General features: G+C 53.4%; 1 protein-coding gene across 1 annotated transcript; it reads left to right on the forward strand.

Moving 5' to 3' along the window:
- The first annotated feature begins 13,879 nt into the window (after positions 1-13,879).
- Positions 13,880-18,091, forward strand: DMRTA2 (DMRT like family A2). Its single transcript, XM_031002449.3, has 2 exons — positions 13,880-14,676; positions 15,919-18,091. The coding sequence occupies exons 1-2, from the start codon at positions 14,118-14,120 to the stop codon at positions 16,977-16,979; spliced, it is 1,620 nt and encodes a 539-aa protein (XP_030858309.1). The 5' UTR covers positions 13,880-14,117; the 3' UTR covers positions 16,980-18,091.
- Positions 18,092-18,645: the final 554 nt, after the last annotated feature.

Genomic DNA, 18,645 nt, shown 5'->3' on the forward strand with positions numbered 1-18,645 from the left:
ACCAACATGGAGAAACCCCGTCTCTACTAAAAATACAAAATTAGCTGGGCATGATGGCGCATGCCTGAAATCCCAGCTACTCAGGAGGCTGAAGCAGAAGAGTCGCTTGAACCCGGGAGACGGAGGTTGCGGGTGAGCTGAGATCATGCCATTGCACTCCAGCCTTTTCACAAAAGTGAAACTCCATCTCAAAAAAAAAAAAAAAAAATCTGCATCCTAACTGATCTCCCTTTCTCCAGTCCCTTCTATTATAGACCGGTCACCACACAACTGCCAAAAAGAGCTTTCTAAAACACCTGCTTCACTGTGTCACACCCTGCTTTGATCCTCTCAAAGGCTTGCTGTTGCCCTCCAAATAAAATCCAAACTCTTGGCTTGGATTTAAAACTCTGTCATCTGGCCGCTACCTCCCTCCCCATCTGTATCTCCAGCCATGCCCTCAACACACATCCTGAGCTACCTGCAGTTTCCTGAAAGTGCCAGTTCTCTGTCATCTCTGGCCTTGCACACTGTGCCCTCTGCCCTAATAGATTCCTACCATCCATCCATCCTTCACTTTCAGTTTATACTTCACTTCCTTCAAGATGGTTTCTTGAGCATTGCCACACCCTCCTCACACTCCTAGGGTTAGACACAGGAGTGCTGTGAGTCTTCAGACTTGTTGCTGCCCTTTTCATAGCACTGGATCACTCTGAGCTGTAACTCTCAGCTTGCATACTCTTTCTCCCCTAACCCCCAGACTGGGACCCCTGCAAAGGGCCTGAGTTACTTCATATTCTTGAAGCCTAATAAAATGGCTAGTACATAATAAGCACACAGTAAGTTTGGATTTATTAACTGAATTTATAAAAATAAATAATGGCATCCATGTACTAATTAGATGTCCACTTCCATCTCTAGCATCCAACTCGTGGGAACATTGAGAGGGCAGAGACCAGATCTTAATCATCCGTTTATTTCTAGAGTCAGCCCAGGGTCTGGCACATAACAGTCACACACCCAATGGTTACTGAACTATTAATTAATTGGAGCTGAAGCAAAACCAATTGGAGCTGCTGAGGAAAGAAAAAGACTAAAGGAATTGGTTTTGAGTACCTAGGTAAGCCCAGCACAATGCTAGGGCCTTAATAGACTCTGTCCTCCCATGCCATCCTCAGAATTACTCTGTGAGGTTGGTACTATTATTATCCTTATTTTACAGCTAAGAAAACATTCAGAGAGATTGTGTCACTTGTCTCAGAGACACAGGTAGTAGGGAGAGGAGCTGGGCTTCTACTCTGGATCTGTGCCCAAAGCTCATGCTTGCTGTTTTCCCTCATTGATGAGGTCCCCGTTCCTGAGATACTTCAGTGGTGGAACTTCTAACCCACAGAGAGTAGAGTATAATAAAAATCCTCACACACTCCCATCCCCCTTGCTTTCTAGGATACTGTACTGCCCTCATTTTCTTCTCACCTCTCTGAAAGGTCCTTCTCTGTCTCTTATGTAGGGTTTTCTGCCTGCGTGTTAAACGTCAGCAGCCCTTGAGTTCCTTCCTCAGTTCGCTGCTCTTCTCTCAAACTCTCCTTAGATAAGAGGCAATCTGTACTTTGAGACTCAGCTCCAATTTTGTGTAAGGTCTAAACTCTGTGAGAGTAGGGTCAATCTGACTTGTCTTATCCTCATCACAGGTGTGACTCTGCATAGGTGCTTGATAAGTACCTATTGATAATACAGTGAACACTTATATCATGTTTATTGTATGCCGGTCACTATGAGATTTATTTGTTTTAACTCATTTACTCCTCACAACAACCGTATAAAGTAGGAGCTATTATCCTCACCTTATTTGTGAGCAAGCTGAGGCACAAGAGGTAATTTGCCTACATTCACAAAGCTAGTAAACCAAGGATCCAGGATTCAAACACAGGCAATTTGGCTCCAGAGTTCAGGCTAGTACTATACTTCACTATTTCTCCAGGAAGGCTCCCCAACCCCCAGGACAAGTCAGAGTCATCTTCTAGTCCCTTTCTTTGCCCCTAGCAGAGCAGTTATCACATTATTGTGATTATTTGTACAGAGGTCTCCCTCTCTGGACCCTGACAGGTCCATCTTCACGTGACCCGACACAGGGCACAGACAGTAAGTGTTACATGAGTGAATGAACTCCAACACTACCCTATGAGGTGGATCATACCATAGCTGTTTCATACATTGATAAACTGAGGCTTAGAGTAGTTAAGTCATTTGCCCAAAGTCTCATAACTACTATATGACATATCCATGACCCATGATTGAGCCTGTCTATCTCCAAAGCAAATATTTTTCCCACCATGCATTTCTGGCAGACCAGCATTTAATTTAAGTACTACTTAAGTACCTTTGCCTTATGGAGAGCAGGTTAGATTTGACTCATCCATTCATTGTTGTCTTTAAACACCAGATCCTTAGCCTCTACCTCTGACCCAGAACTTCCAAGCTGGAGTGGGTTGGGGCCACCAATTTCAGGGCGGTGCTAGAAGAGTTCCAGGAGCTGTGGGAACCCAGAGGAGGCCCCCAGTCTGGGCTGTCAGAAAGGCTTCTGGGAATAGGTAAACCCCATCTGGGAGCCTGGTAATCTGAGATCCCGGAATTAGAAAAAGGAGGCATCCTACAGGATCAGAATGGAGCTTGCCCTTCTGGGATCAGATCTCCAGGCTCCTGAAAATGTTACCTGCCTTACACACTGGTAGCATTTGTATAGGACTTCTGAGGAGACAATGAAGAGAGTCTTACTGAAACTTTTCTCTGATTTGGGGGTCAGGTGGAAGCACAGGTAAGGGGAACCAGGTGGGCAGTCAGGAACTTTGGTATATTCCCAGAGATGGGCACCAAGGGCTCAGCTGAGCATCTCACACGAGAATCATAATCTTCCTAACTGTGTTTGCATAGTCCTTGTCTCATTTCAGATCATTTCCAAATGCAGTAGGTCTACCTTTCCTCATTCTATAGATGGAGAAACAGGCTCAGAGCAGTGAAGTGACTTGCCACAGCCTCCATTCTGGCATGCCTTTAACCATGGCAAGCATCAGTGAGGAACTAGTTTGTGCAACTATCACTTGCATGCCTTGGTTTCTTCCAGCTGTGCATTTTATGCATCTTTTACATGTTGCAGGAGGTCAGGGGCTCAGAGAGAAGAACACATTCTCTGCAATAAAAGTGGCACTGTGTCATGGGGGCATGGAGCCCAGCCCCTGCCTTTGGGGAGCCCCACTAGAAGCCAGCAGTGCTAGGGTGTGCCCCAAAGAGTGGAGGCCCTGAGAAGAGATGGGGTGAAGGGGGGCAGGTGCACTTCCCATAGAGGCTTGGGGCAGGCCCCGGGCTGTGCTTCTCCCTATTTACTGGGGCAGTACCACTTTGTGCCTTGAGACAAACAGGTTCTGGTTAATGGAACTTCTGGAGAGGGTGGTAGGTGGAGTGGATGAAGTGACCTAGGGAAGGAGATGGCCCAGAATCTCTCTGGGATCTTGAGCATCCCAGGCCAGCGAAGGGTCTGGGCCATGCAAATCTGCCAGAATTCTGGTTCTGAAGGGAGTTTTAAGATTATGGTTCAAAATCAGAGGCACCTGAGAAGGCACCTCCTATTGCCAGCTCCCAGCTCGCCAGTCTTCCTTCTCATGAAGGCAGAAGGGTGCTGAGAAGGGAACTGTTCCTCTCTGGACTGAAGGCAGAGAGGGATTCACTCATTCAGTAACTGCCTAATAAATAATAATACCCAGCACTTCTTGAGTGTTTACTATATGTCAGGCACTGAGAAGGACTTTACATGAATTGCATTATTGAATCCTCACAATGACCCAATGAAAGTTTTGCTTCTACCCCCATGTTACATGTATTAAATGCAGGACTCCAGCCCAGCTCAGCTTCCACACTAGTAGCCCTGCTTAGCCCAGGCCCTGCGACCAGAGGTGCTGAGGACACTTGAAGGGGCTGTCAAACATTTGACTGGCAGTGAGAACATAGGGTAGTCCATCCTGGGGGGTAAAGGAGGCTGTAGGTGCACAGAAGGGAGTGAAGAAGCCCCTAAAGAAAGAGCCTTCTTTCAAACAGCGAAGGAAGTGCTCCCTCCCTTGTGCCCCAACCCCCGGGGCCAGTTCAGGGAACTGGGGAGGGAAAGTGGCCTCAATCCCACTTCCAAGTCTCCAACCAGCTCTCTCCTGAAGACCCAAAGAACAGTTCTCACCCCTCCCCCCACTGGCTGTATGCCCGTGGGAAAGTCACCTGCTCTCTATACCTCAGTTTCCTCTGGTATAAATCCGAGGTAAAGATGGGTAACTATGTGGCTTCGGAGAGGGTAGAATGCAGAGGTACTTGGAGAGTTTGCGGAGTCAGTGTGTGCCTATTGTGCCTCTGACAAGATCTCTGAGGCTGGGTCGTAAAGGGTGAGTAGAAGTTCTCCAGGTAACTGATGTCTTGGGACTGGGAATCTGTAGGAGGCAGACATATGTGCGACAGTGCCGCAGCAAGCCTGGAGTCCCTACCTCCCATCGCAGCAGGCTGTCTACTTGTGCGCCAGCTCCTCCACCCCGACCCTGCCAGGAAAGAGTTATGTTGGGCTGTGCACCAACTAGTATCGAGCTTCAAGTTGAAGAAGGATGGGCCAGGCAGGCCCTGAGCCAGTCAGGTAGCTAGAAACTCCCTGGTCCACACACAGCCTAGGAGACTGCGCATCTCAGCAGGAAATGTGAGGGGTGGGGGAAGAAGTCCGAGTAGAACTCTTTATTTGAGGGAAAGCCGCCAACAGGGCTGTGTGTGTGTGTGTGTGTGTGTGTGTGTGTGTGTGTGTGTGTGTGTGTGTATTAGGCTTCCCCCTCCCAGACCTGTTCCCCTTATCTCCAGTTTGTTGGACAACCCGAAGGTTACAGGCTGGGAATAGGCTGGGACTACTTGGCTGCCGAAGGTCACTCGCCGCACTACGAAGGGAGGGAGTCTGGACTCAACCCCAGGCTGACCCGGCCCAGGAACCAGCCCGAATGCCCCTCCTCTCTACAGTCTCCTTTCTCCACAAGTAGTGGCCTGGCTGCCTGTCCTGCAGACAGTCTGACTCCGGGGTAGCCGGGAGGCGAGCCCAGAGAGGGCTGGCGACTCGCTCACGGTCACACAGCGCAGCGGAAGCTCCGTATCTGGATGGCTCATCAGCCCCGGAGCCGATTCTCGGAATCGCTATTTCAAGGGGTCCTCTTGGGAGATGGAAACCAGGAGAAGGATGGCCCAAAGAAGACCACGTAGCCGGTGCACACCATCCGCAATGCCCCAGGAAGACCTGCAAATCACACTCTACATCCTCATCCCTCCCTCCTCCTGGTCATTTCCGGGTCCTTCCAAACTCAGCTGGGTGGGAAAACTGTAAAAACTAACTTAAAAATTGTTAATGGGAGAGAGGTCACAAAGGAGGCGGGTTCCAAGATAAATATACTATTATGAGTAACTTTCTTATGATCCTGTCATAACCTGTTAGACGCTGTAGTGGGTGAAAAGATTCCATTCACAATAGCTACATAAAATACGGAAGGGAGAATATATGTTTAAGAAACAGAATTGTTGAGAAAAAATGACAGCAGTTACCAAGATACATAAAAGTCATGATAACGTCACACCAAGTCCTAGATGGAAATGTCTCACATTGTGAAGATGCATAATATCCCTCAAATTAATTTCTAAAGGTACTTAAATTTCCCCCCCAATATTTTTTACTTTTTTGGAAGTAGCTTTAAAATTCCTAAAATATTTATTCAGAAGCCTGTATTTTGAAAATAGCCATGAGAATGTGGAAAAAAGAAAAATCAGAAGGATGACTTGCCCTCCCAAATACTACAGAACTACAATAATTAAAATGGTGAGGCTGGTGCAAGAAGAGTAAACAGCTCCCTTGAAGAGAATATGCTGAGATCAACCTACAGCCATCTGAGAATTTGGTATATAGTATATGGTCAGTAGGGGAAAGGGTTCATTGAAGAGTGCTGTGATAAATGGCTAATTATTGAGGAAAATGAAGCTACAAACCACACCTTCCATCAAAATTAATTTCCAGTAAACTAAAGATATAAATGTAAATACTGAAAAAAGAGCTAATACAAATATAGGCCAATGCTTGTAGTCGGTTGGATTTGAGAAATCCTTACATATACAACTGTAAATAGATTCTACAAAAAATATATAAACTTTGGTCTACATAAACGTTTTAAAACTCCAGCATTACAATAGCAAGACAGCCACAAAAAAGTGAGGAAATGCAGCACATGTTACAGACAGAAGATACTATTGTCCTTGATATATAAATTACTATTACAAATTAAGGAAAGTAGAAGCTCTATGATTGAAAAATAAGCAAATGATGTATATAAATAATTTTTAAAACAACTGACCGATCCATGTAGGAAAAAGTAAGGAATAACTAAGGAAATGCAAATTATAACAATGATATACTATTTTTCTTGTTTGAATTGGCAAAGATTTAAAAGATCAGCAAGATGTGCTTGTAATGAGTGTGTTCATTGATACCTTTCCTGTGGGCTATTTGATAGCTATCAAAAGCCTTAAAAAAATGTAAAAAGCCTCTGGCCAATCAATCTTATTTTTAGGAATTTATCCTAGGTAAATAATTAGGCAAATTCACAAAGGATGTTTGTGGTAGCAATATTTATTAGAGCAAAAACTGGAAACAAACAAAATACCTATTAACAGGGAAATGGCTAAAGAAAGAGGGATCCATGCAATGGAACATTAAACAATCATTTAAAAGGTTATGTAGATAGATTAATATTAAAATCCTTATATTTGTAAACAAAAAACCAAGTACTGTAAAGTATATTTTTGTCAGTGTGGGTACACAGGAAAAAAATTAGCAAAATTCACCAAATATATTTTGCTGAATTTTCTAAAATGTTTTATAAGACTTTTATTCTATCAGAACAAGCAATAACAGTGTTTCCTTTTGGGAAACCTAACCTCTCACATCAGAGGTCCCTTTCTTGGGGAAGTTTCCCCTCATCCTCCTTCCCCCATTCCCAAGATTAGACTTCTCACTGTGAGGTCATTGATAGGTGACTGTGTCCCCAGTTGGCTAACAAGTTCTGTAAGGGCCCATTATGGTTGATTTGTCTCGGATCCGTAGAGCTTGGCACATACTAGATGCTCAACAAATGCTGTTACATAAACGAATTAATAAGTGAATGAATGAATGACTCCTACTTTCATGTTTCTGTGAATGATCAGTGAACTGAATGGAATCGAACCAAATGGAAGCCCCTAGGTCTGATCCTACCCACTCGGAACGGAAGGTGAGGAGAAAAAAACCTGAGAGTGGGAGTTGGATCTGGATTTGTCTTTTTCGAAGTTCGGCAGCACTCTGGCCCCAGGCAAGTTATGTCGCCTTGCTGAACTTTGGCTACCTCGTGTCTGAAACGTGGAACATCGCATCTTCCCCCAAGGACTGCGTGCCAAGCAAGACAGCACACACCGAGTGTTTAGCAGAGTGGCTGTACTCAGTAGACGCTCACAAATAAAACAAATAGTGGGGCGGTGAACACCGCTCTCCATGCGTTTGTCTCAGGCTTAGATGCTCCCAACCAGAAAATCGTGAGAAGCCTGGCGACACTGGGCAGACGCCTCCCTTCCGCCTGCCCCGCAGACGCGAGGGCTTGATCCAAAGGAGGGCTGCAGCCGCTGGGACTCCGCCTCGGGGGCTCCTGCCGCTCACTCAGCACCAGTGCCCTCGCTCCTCCACCTTCAGTTGGTTGTTCGGCCCGGCCTTTAGGTCCGGGGCCCGGATAGAAGCTGAGCACCAGAGGGTTCCCGGCCAACGGGTGTGGAGTGGTGCATTGGGCCAGGAGCCGGTTCGCAGCGCCCGCTGCCCCTGCACTGTGCAGACAGACCTGGCTTTGGATGAGGGTACTCCCGGGTTTGATTTTTGCACTGTTACGCACTAATTGTGATAATGTGGAACAAGTCATCTCACCTCTCCAAGTCTGTTTTCTCACCTGACAAGTGGAATAATCGGACCTGCCTCGCAGAGAACGGTGCGACTTCAGTAAGCAACTGTAGGGAAATCGCTGGGCTCCTGGCCCTTAGCTGGAAGAGCGCCCGAGAAACCCGGCACCACCACAGGAGTACTTTCTGGCTCCGAAATTATGCCCGGTCCCAGGTCCTGGCATAGATCCGTGGCTATGACCACAGAAAATGACCATTTTAGCGGTGTCAGAGGACGGGGACAGGAAACCAAGCTGCGCGTCTCCCTGTCCACAGAGGGTGTGCGCGGCTGAGGGTCTTAATCAGCATGACTCATGAGTTGATCTGGAGGAAAATGTCGCTACGTGTCTGTGTGTACACGTGTGTGTGTCCACATAGGAACAGGAGAGTCTGTGGTTGTGCGGGAAAACGCGTGTAGGGCAACCAGTGGAGACTCCTTCTCCCAAAAGCACTTTCCCCCTTTCCTCTGTGCCCCATTCCTGGGCGGAGAGTATCAGCCAAACTAACGGAATCCGGCGCGGCCAGGGAAGGGGTGGGTGCGGGAGGGGCCATTCCGTCCCGGAGCCACCGGTTTGGGGATAATTACTTTTAATGTCAGAAAGATTTAGTTTAATATCATCTCTATTAGGCTGCCGGGAGGGTAATTAAACGGGACGAGTCGCAGCCGGCAAACAGATGGCGTCTGCTTGCTCCGAGGCCGCGGGCAAACAGCGCAAAAGTCAATGCCTCCCGGGTCCCCCATCGGCACCCCTGGCTCTTTTACTCAGAGCTACACTACTCACCCTCGGCCCCCTTCCCCACGCCGCGCCTCCAGCCGGTTCTGCGCCCTAGGCCCTCAACCCCGGCCTCACCCCAACGCAGTCCCTTTGGACGCCTCCAGTTCCTGGGCGTGGGCGTGGGGGATGGGGCCGGGGGCGAATACGGATGGGGTGGATTTTCTTGGCTGGGCCCTCTCACCCGGGCCCCCAGCCCCTGGCACAGCAGAGGCGTCAGCAAATGATTCTGAGCTAAGAGTACGCGTGTGGATGTGTGAGGAAGACCCTCTGCTCTCAGCCGCCTCATTTGTCCCGGAGGGTTTTGGCTTTTTCTGCCCGGGGCCCAACTGTAGAAGTAAGACTGGAGCTCCGCGCATAAACCAAGGCATACCTGCGTGAGGATGTGCTCCTGTCGGCGTGTGCTATCACCGAGGGGGAAATCTGTGGGAGTCTGGGAATGTCACACACCAAGTGGATGGCCCAGGATGGGGACATGCTTATAAGAACACTGTGAGGTCAAACTCACTGAAGGGGTCCCCTTGAGCCGGAGGGTAGCATCAGACTTGAGCCTGGGCCCGGTGGTGCTCTCTGAATGCTGGCGTGAGAGTGTGTCCCAAACTTTGCAGAGAGTGGTCACACGCACGTGGAAGGCGGTGTGTCCAAGTGTGAAGCTACACTCAGGTTGGGAAGGGGGTAGACCCTGCTGCCTCAACCTGGGCATGCTCTACTAGTGCTGGTGGCTCAGTTGGGCCATGCCCTTGCTTTCCCCTCCGACCAACCCAATCCAAATCAGGAGGAACTGGCCCTGGAGCGGCCTGGGAAGCTGGGCAGAGGATATCCTGCCCGGTCGAAGTGTGGGTGAGATGACCTTGGGTTTATTTGCCCTCCCTCCATAACGGGTTTATTTTGCCTCCCTCCATAACACATTCACTCACATGAACACCCTAACCTCCGGGGAGTGGGAGAAAAGGCTGTGGGTCCCAAACCTGTGGGGATGTGAATGCCAGAAAAGAGGAGCGAGAGAAGAGTGAGATGCCTCCACTAGGGGTTGGGCGGATTCCCTCTGGTTGGGCTGTGTTAGATGCCAGGATGCTCCTCCTCCCACTCCTGAGAAAATGAAGTTCCTCACGCATCTGCTGGGCCGCCTCGGGTTCCCGAGTCCTCGTGGCTACACCCTTGGCTTCTGCGGGATCCCCGGTCCGGAGTGGGGAAATCTCACGGTGACCTGGCCTCAAGCGAGAAGGATACCTGGGCCACCGCCCCCTCAAAAGCTAGGCAGATTTGTATAGTTTATTTCGTTTTCGGTTTAATATAATTTCCGGAAAACTTTGTCCAAAGGAGCTCCGGGAGCAGGCGCCTGGCGGCCCCTGCGCGGAATCCGGCGGTGGTCGGCGCTCTTCCCCCCACCCCATGGCTCACCTCCCCAGGTGCAGCCGGGGCTAGACATACTTGGCCTCGGAACCTCCAGGTGTTGGAAGGTGGGGTCTGGGTCCTGCGCTCCTAGAGGACATATTATCCCTGAAGCACTCCCTTATCCTCACTTCACGCGGGAGACCCTCGCGGGGGCTGACACCCTTCTCTCTCCTAAACCCATTCACAGACTCCAGCAAGTGGCATTTTCTGGGAGTGAGTGACCAGATTTTTATCGCTATCATAGACCTTGTCCGTGTCGGAGCGCCCTCGCGCCGGGGCCTGGTGAACTTTCTGGAAGTTCTCCGCCCGGTCCTCCAGCGAATCACCCCCACCCACTCCTCCCTCCAGCCTCAGCCTCCCGGTGGGCATCTTCCAGGGCTCTTCCGGGGCGCCAGGTTCTGCGGTCTTCGGGTGGGGGCCCGTTAGTCGCACCGTCCTTCCCCCACCCCCACTCTTGGGCTCAGAAGCGGATAGACTGACAAGGCGCGGCCCAGTAGTCGTGCCAGGCGGAAGGGGCTGCGTCCTGAGGCCGCGACGCCCCGGGCCGAGTCTACGCGCCCAGATTCCCGCCGGCCTGGAGGTTCGAAAGAGCAACGCAGAGACGCACGGTCAAGAGTGGAGGGAGAACGACAGGAACGCTCATTTTCCTCATTATTTAAACGAATTTTCTTTATTCTGAAGGAGAGAGAGAAAAGTAGAGAACAAAAACGAGAGTGACAGAACATTAGAAATTAGACGGAAAAACAGAATTAGAGGGAAAAACAGAACTTTAGAAATTAGAGGGGAAAAGACACAGAGATAAAATCAGAGCTACAGAAACCGAGGGCGACTCGCCCGAGGGCCGCGGCATTAATTCCAGATGTTGCCTTTCAAAAAGGAAACAAAATCTGAAACCTGTTACCTCTTCTGCAGAACGAGCTGTTCCTCAGGGCCGTGACATCAAGACAAGACGAGAATAAGGCGAAAGTTAAAACTGAAAACTGTCCGAGGGGGCCTCCCAGCAGTGACTTTGTCTCTTGCCGGGAAGGTCGGACAGACCGATGCGCGTCCTGAGTTTAAGAGAATCTGCGGAGACACAGAGGCCACTTTTTACTTTCGTTTAGAAAAAAAAAAAGGGGGGGGGGCTATTTGTTCATTTGCAATAACGACAAAAAGAATCCCACCACCACGGAAAAGAAATCGAGATGCTGAAAAATGAGGAAAAGAGAGCAAAAGGGGCTGAGGGACGCCAAAAGAGGGGCGGGGAGAGGAAAGGCTCAGGGCTCGAGGGACGTGGCGGGCACCGACAGGAAGTGCAATCTCATTTCTCTTTGCTGAGCTTCTCTTTAAACACGAAAATCTTCATAAACCACACTTACCCTCCAGGATGACTATCGTATCAGGACTTTTAAAATAAAGTAACTGAGCTTTAAAGGAGACAGGAGGAAAAAACCAAAGCAGCCCCCGACTACCCCAAACTCGTCGGATTTGGGAGCGCGCCGAAACATAGCAGGAAGAAGGCAGGAAAAATCGTCCTGGCATTTATGCCTTGAACACCCTCCCTTCCCCACCCCCGCACCCTTGTCCCGCCCCCCACCCCGACCGCAGTAATTGAATTGTCACCTGCCCCCCATCCCGCCCCAGGGCTCCAGAGCCACTTGGGAAGCTCGGCTTTGCCAAGCGCCCCAGGCCAGTAAGAGCGGTGCAGCCGAGCCGGCGCCCCAGAAGCCGAGAGGTTACACAAGTCTACGCAGAGAGGCGCACCGGACACGGTAATTAGGAGCAATTCACACGCTCTCGGGCGCACGGAAACTACTTGTCACGAAATTTTCAGCGCTCCTCCTCGCCCACTTTTTTCCACTCCTTTCCTGGCGCGCCCCCTCCCCTCCCGGAGGCACGCAGTGGAGCTTTTGGAGTTTCGAATCTTTCGGACACTGTAGAATGCGGGGCTCCCCGGGCGCGGGCCCGGCCAATCAGAGCGCCGTCTGCCTCCCCTGGCCAATGGCAGGCGCCACATTGTTGTCCAATTCTGTCTAATGGAGCCCTAAGGAGCAACAATAGAGCGGGCGAGCGGCTCATTGAGAGTCTGGCAGCGCCGGGCAACTGGGCCCCGGCTGCGCGCAGCGTCCGGCGCGCACCGCGAGGGGACCCGGCACGGCGAGAGTCAGGTCGCGGGTTCCAACCACGCGGCCCGCAGACGAGCCTCCGACCCGGATTTCTGAAGGGAGGGTTGGACTGCGCTGCGTTCTGAGGGGTCCGGAAGTTCGGACATGGTGACTGAAGGAGGGTGACGTGGTCAGATAAGGGGCCGGGGGCAAAGGGAAGCGCCCAAGAGCTCCAGCGTCGCCAGTGGAGCCGGGAGGCGCGTGCAGCGCCAGCGGAGGAGGAGGATCCCGGAGCCCAAGGCAGGTAGTTGAGGGCCGCAGGGAGAGCAGTGGGTGGCGACCTGGTCTGCGGCCCCTGTTGAGGAGGCCTGGGCCCCGTGGGCCTTAGGGACGCCCGAAGGGTCTGGGAGAGGAGGCAACGCTCATAGAGAGGAGGTCTGGGACTCTCGGACGGAGACACAAGGACTCTGTCGCGGGCTCTGGCAGGGACGGGGAACGCGGGAAGCAGAGGAGACCGCGGCAGAAGCGGGGAGCTGGGCCTGCTTGGGCCTTGTGGGGCTGCGGCGTGGGAGGGACTCTGGTGTCCGTTTATGGCCAGTTGCGAAGGCGACTCCCCTGGCTTGGTGCGGCCTGCTGGGCCATCCGTGTCCTAGGACCCCAACTCTGAGATCAGAACGCGGGAGCCTGCGCTCGGGCGGGGTCCCCTGGGACCCCAAGACGGGGAGGGCGTGTCTGACGACTCTGTCCCTAAACCCGGAGGGGAGGGGAGGGCAGTGTGAGGTGGTCTTCGAGAAAGATCCCCCTCCCGAAATGCCTAACTTTTCGCAGGATACGTCTTCCGCCCCGACTACTACTCCAGACTGCGAAGCTAAAACACTGCACCACAGGTTTTACCCAATCCCCTCTCCCAGCATTTGCCTGTGGGGTTTTTTCTTACACATTCCCCTCTCCCAGGCGCGGCCCCTGGATCCCGGACACCCAGATCAGCTGCTTTTCACTGTTTTCCTTGCCCATGAAGCTCATCTTTGGGCTGGGTTTGCCTGTACAGAAAGTTTCTTTGGCCGAATTTTTCTCTTTAATACTTCTCAGTCCTAAGCTAAATTCCACATACATTTTCTCTCTCACTCTCTGGAGGCCCGCACCGTGGAACTTTTGGCGCTCACATTTTTACGGGTCCCAGAGCCACTGGATCTAACTTTGCCCAAGTTGTTTCCTCGTCCTCACTCTGCTTCCTAAAGCTATTCTTTCTGTTGCTGATTTTTCTCTCCAAAGCTTCTGCCCCAAACTGCATTAAAAATAAACAAACAAAAAGAAACAAAACTCCGGCCCAACCGGCCTTCACATCTGCGCCTTCACATCTCTCTCCTCTTCACCCTTCCACCAAACTGACCGTTTTGCTCCGGGTTTTCCTGTTTTGCCCTTGGCATCAGCCTAACTTCTGGGCCAAAACTGTCGCTCTAATCCCAGTCCCGTCAAACGAACATTTCTCTCACCCGTCTCACCCCAATTAGGCTAAGCTTTGGGGTATCATCTTAACTTTTCCAAATCCTCATTACAGCCATCTGAATCAGTGACTTTCACACTTTACATGTATCTTTATTTTTTCCAGCGGAATCACTAATTCAGACAAAATCTTACCCCTAGCGTGTAAATCAGGTCTAAGAGCAGCCGTGGCCAGACTGGGGTGAAGGCGCTAGGGCTCACAAGGAGGTTCCGACTGCACCTCCTCCCAGCAATTCTGGCCCCTCTAGCCCAGCCTCCGCGGCCCAAATTTCCCTCTCCAGCTTGGGTTCCTCAAGGCGGCGCTTTGGCCTAGCGCGCGGTGTGCTCCTCACCAGGTCTCTCCCCTCTCCCACCTTCTTTCCCGTCAGGTCCTGTCATGGAGCTGCGCTCGGAGCTGCCCAGCGTGCCCGGCGCGGCGACGGCGGCGGCGGCAACAGCGACGGGGCCGCCTGTGGCGTCGGTGGCGTCGGTGGCGGCAGCCGCGGCGGCCGCCGCATCGCTGCCGGTGAGCGTGGCAGGCGGCTTGCTGCGGGGGCCGCCACTGTTGCTGCGGGCAGCCGAGAAGTACCCGCGGACCCCCAAGTGCGCGCGCTGTCGCAACCATGGCGTGGTGTCGGCCCTCAAGGGCCACAAACGCTACTGTCGCTGGAAGGACTGCCTGTGCGCCAAGTGCACGCTCATCGCGGAGCGCCAGCGTGTCATGGCGGCGCAGGTGGCGCTGCGCAGGCAGCAGGCGCAGGAGGAGAACGAGGCGCGCGAGCTGCAGCTGCTCTACGGCACTGCCGAGGGGCTGGCGCTCGCCGCCGCCAACGGCATCATCCCCCCGAGGCCCGCCTACGAGGTCTTCGGTTCAGTGTGCGCCGCCGACGGCGGGGGACCTGGAGCGGGAGCGCCCGCGGGGACCGGAGGCGGAGCAGCTGGCGCAGGGGGCTCAGGTGAGAGCGCGGCCAGGCCGCAGGTAGGGGCAGCAGGATCGTAGCTCTGGGGCGCGGGGCCCAGGGGCTTGTCTCGGTTCAGAAAGAGTAGAACCCCCGTGTCCAGTCGCCGCGACTGCTAGGGTTCACCGCTCGCCCAGCCTCGGGTATGGAGCGTGGGTACAGAAACTCTCCTTTCTCCCGCTTCTGGAGCGTTTGCACTTTACCCCTTTCTCCTGCATCGGGCCGAAATGTACACGCTTTAATTTTTTTACTCGCCTCTACCCAAACGCAGGCAGGTCCCTGCTTCTTTGCTTCGTCTTCTCCCCAGGTGGAAACCTGCACATCTTCCTTCGCTCTGCGCTTCTCCACAGGCCCTTTCCCTCTGCTCCTTCCCAACTCTTTTAAGGAATTCCCCCCCTTTAACTGACACCCTAGGTTTTGAGACGCCCTAGGTTCTGAGACGCCCTAGTTTCTTTTCCCCTTCTCGCGTTCCTAACGCCCTCTGGACAACCGCTTGCTGCGCCCTCCCTCCTTCTAGTTTCTTCCGCACCCTCCCTGGTTTCTCAGGTCTGCTTTCCTCTGTCTTTTCCTCTTCGCTTCCTACTGCCTGCCTAGCACCACCCTCTTTTTCTGGACCCCCGTGGCTTTTTGTGGGGAGGGAAGAAATTAGGCCAGAGCCGTTGAGGGAAAGGAGGGATCCGTTCTAAACTTGGGAGGGAAGAACTTCTCAGGTCTCAATTTTGGAACGGGTGGATTAGAAATAGGGGCTGTACTTCTGCCTGTAGAGAAGCTTGGGACCTCCTAGATAACCAACGCGCCTTTCCTTACAGGCTGCACTGCCAGGGCAGGCATTTTCTATACAGTGGGCTCTTCTGTACAGCGTGGTTAGGCAGAAGTTATGTTGTCTCTTGTTTGAACCCTGGACCTGGCCACTTCTCCACGGCAGGGCAGGACTGGAAGGGAAGTTAAGGGTGGAGGTGTTGGGGCACAGATGTGGGGAAAGCAGCACTGAACATCGAGTTTACAGGGCACAGGTAGTTGGGGTTCTGAGCAGTACAGAAAGAGAGGGAGCCCTGGGGTCAGGGCTGTAGGGGCTCAGAGCGGAAGGAATGCTAGAGCAAAAAGAAAGAGGGGCACTGGAGCCTAGTGAATAAGGGCTGTGGGGCTGAGGGAGAGGAAACTGAGATCCAAAGGGCCGAGGTGCTGTGACTGCTGTCTTCTAGCTAACCGCTCCTCACGACACGTTTTCTCCCCTCCCAGAGGCCAAGTTGCAGAAGTTTGACCTGTTTCCTAAGACGCTGCTGCAGGCAGGCCGCCCGGGCAGCCCGCCGCCGCCGCCGGTGAAGCCCTTATCACCCGACGGCGCAGACTCGGGGCCCGGGACGTCGTCCCCAGAGGTGCGGCCCGGCTCAGGCTCGGAGAACGGCGATGGCGAGTCCTTTTCTGGTTCGCCCCTAGCTCGGGCCTCCAAAGAGGCAGGTGGCAGCTGCCCAGGCAGCGCTGGCCCTGGCGGCGGCGGCGAGGAGGACAGCCCGGGCTCCGCTAGCCCTCTGGGCTCTGAATCCGGTTCAGAGGCTGACAAAGAAGAGGGTGAGGCCGCGCCGGCGCCAGGGCTGGGCGGAGGCTCGGGTCCACGGCAGCGGACGCCGCTGGACATCTTGACACGCGTGTTCCCAGGCCACCGGCGAGGCGTCCTGGAGCTGGTGTTGCAGGGCTGCGGCGGCGACGTGGTGCAGGCCATCGAGCAGGTGCTGAACCACCACCGTGGGGGCCTGGCGGCCGGCCTGGGCCCTGCGGCGCCCCCGGATAAGGCCGCCGTGGGTGCTGCAGCGGCTGCAGACGACGCGTGGCCCAGCCGCGTCGACGCCGCAGCCGCCGGTGCCGGGGGGCCTGGGCTGCCTGCGCCGCTGCAGGCGGGGCCCGCCGCACCTCCGCACCACAGACCCTTGCTGGCCGGCGCCATGGCGCCTGGGGCGCTGGGCTCGCTGAGCAGCCGCTCGGCCTTCTCGCCGCTGCAGCCCAACGCCAGTCACTTCGGTGCCGACGCGGGCGCCTACCCGCTGGGCGCGCCGCTCGGCCTCAGCCCCCTGCGCCTGGCCTACTCCGCGGCGGCGGCGCATAGCCGCGGTCTGGCCTTCATGGCGCCCTACTCCACTGCCGGCTTGGTGCCCACGCTCGGCTTCCGCCCACCCATGGACTACGCCTTTAGCGATCTCATGCGTGACCGCTCGGCCGCCGCTGCTGCGGCGGTGCACAAGGAGCCGACCTACGGCGGCGGCCTGTACGGGCCTATGGTCAACGGCGCTCCGGAGAAGCAGTAGGGCGAGGGGCCTGGCAGCCGGCCCGTCCCCAAACAGGAACCCCAGCCCTGTTCCCGCGGGCCATCGACCCCTCTTCGCCCAGCGCTCTCTCTGCGCCCTGGCTGGGGTCTTCTCACTCTAAGGTGGTTTTTGGGTTTTGTTTAGGAGGGTGGGTGGGGAAGGCTGAGCAAAGGGGGAGCAGCTACAGACAGGTGCAGGTGTTCTCGGAGGGGGTGCGCGGCCTGGGTCCTCATCTCCTACCTCCGGATCCCTCTTCTAGCCTCACCCGGCGCCCTTTCCAAAAGGCTGGGAATTCATGAGAATTCAGAGGCTGCGACAGCAGCGCAGGCTCCTGCGGCTCCTTAGCTGTGCTCATCCGGCTCTCAGTGGATGGCAGGATAATCCGAGAGTCTTTTCTGTGTCTCCCCAGCCCTCACTTTAAAAAAATTTAAATATTCGTTCTAACAAATATAAATTTAGGATGTATAAATCTCTTGGCACTGAGTCTTTGGGACACACATATATATCGATACAATTGTAAAAAAAAAAAGGAAACAAGTTTTAAGGTGCACTTTCCTCGTTGCGGTATTTGTCGCTCTCTTTGTTGCTTATGCCGATAAGCATGGGTTTCCTTGGTGCAGTGTGTTTTTATATATGTATAAATCTATATATAATCTATACATATATATATACAAGCCAGTGTATAATGTTATAAAATGGAATTCTAAGTTATTAATTGTAATCTGTAGGTGACCTCGGTATTAACGTGAAAAACATTCAAAACAAGCAAAAAAAGGGACAAAATGGAAAAAAATTAGACTATGCGCGCATTGTACTTATCAGGTTTATAGATTAAATATATTGGAAACTCGGGATGAATCCTGCCCACCTGCCCCTCTTGCCTGCGGCTGGTCTGTCCCTAAGGAGCCGTCAAGGTGCGCACTGAAGCAGGAACAGAGCGACGTGTGACTGAGCCAGAACCGCCCGCTCGCGGGCCCATCCTCGCCTCCCGGGACTCGCCAAACGCCCTGACTGAAGGTCCCGCAGCGGAAAACGCTGCTGCAGAGCAGCACTTTGTGCTTTCCTTTGCATAGATATGAGCTAGAAATAAATGTTATTTTCTAAGAAAACAATGCCGAACCCCGTCCCGCTCCTCGAGAAATAGGGGGTGGGGGTGGGGCGCTGGGGAAGGTCGTGATTTCCCACTCAGGCCGCGGCGCTAAGGAGACGCTTGTCCGAGGTCCCGTGGGGTCTCCGACCCTCGGGCTACTGGGAGACGAGACTTCCTGTGGTACTCGGAGGACCTATCCCACCAGAGTGGCGCGGGGCTCACAACTCCGGAAGGACCCGCGACCGCTGAGCAGAGGGAACACAGTGTGTACCCCAGCTTGGGCAACCTTGCGGAGGGGTCACCTTGCCCCGGCTCTTAGTTTTTGGATCGCCGGCCCCAGTCTTCACAGGGATCTTGCAAGGCTGGGGGCCCAGTCCCTGCTCTTTCCGAGGTGTAGATTTGGATGTAGCTCGGGCCGCACACTGCGCGCTCCCCATCTCAGATTTGGAACCACAGGCAGCGAAGGCGACGGCTGGGCAGGGTGGCTGCTACCATTCTCCTGACAAGGGCTACAGCCTTGGAGTTATGGGGTTCTGGGGAGTTGGGGGTGGCATGCTGCCTTCCTTGAAAAAGTGT

This window comes from Gorilla gorilla, chromosome 1 (genome assembly GCF_029281585.2).
Source record: "Gorilla gorilla gorilla isolate KB3781 chromosome 1, NHGRI_mGorGor1-v2.1_pri, whole genome shotgun sequence".
NCBI classification, from domain to species: Eukaryota; Metazoa; Chordata; class Mammalia; order Primates; family Hominidae; genus Gorilla; species Gorilla gorilla.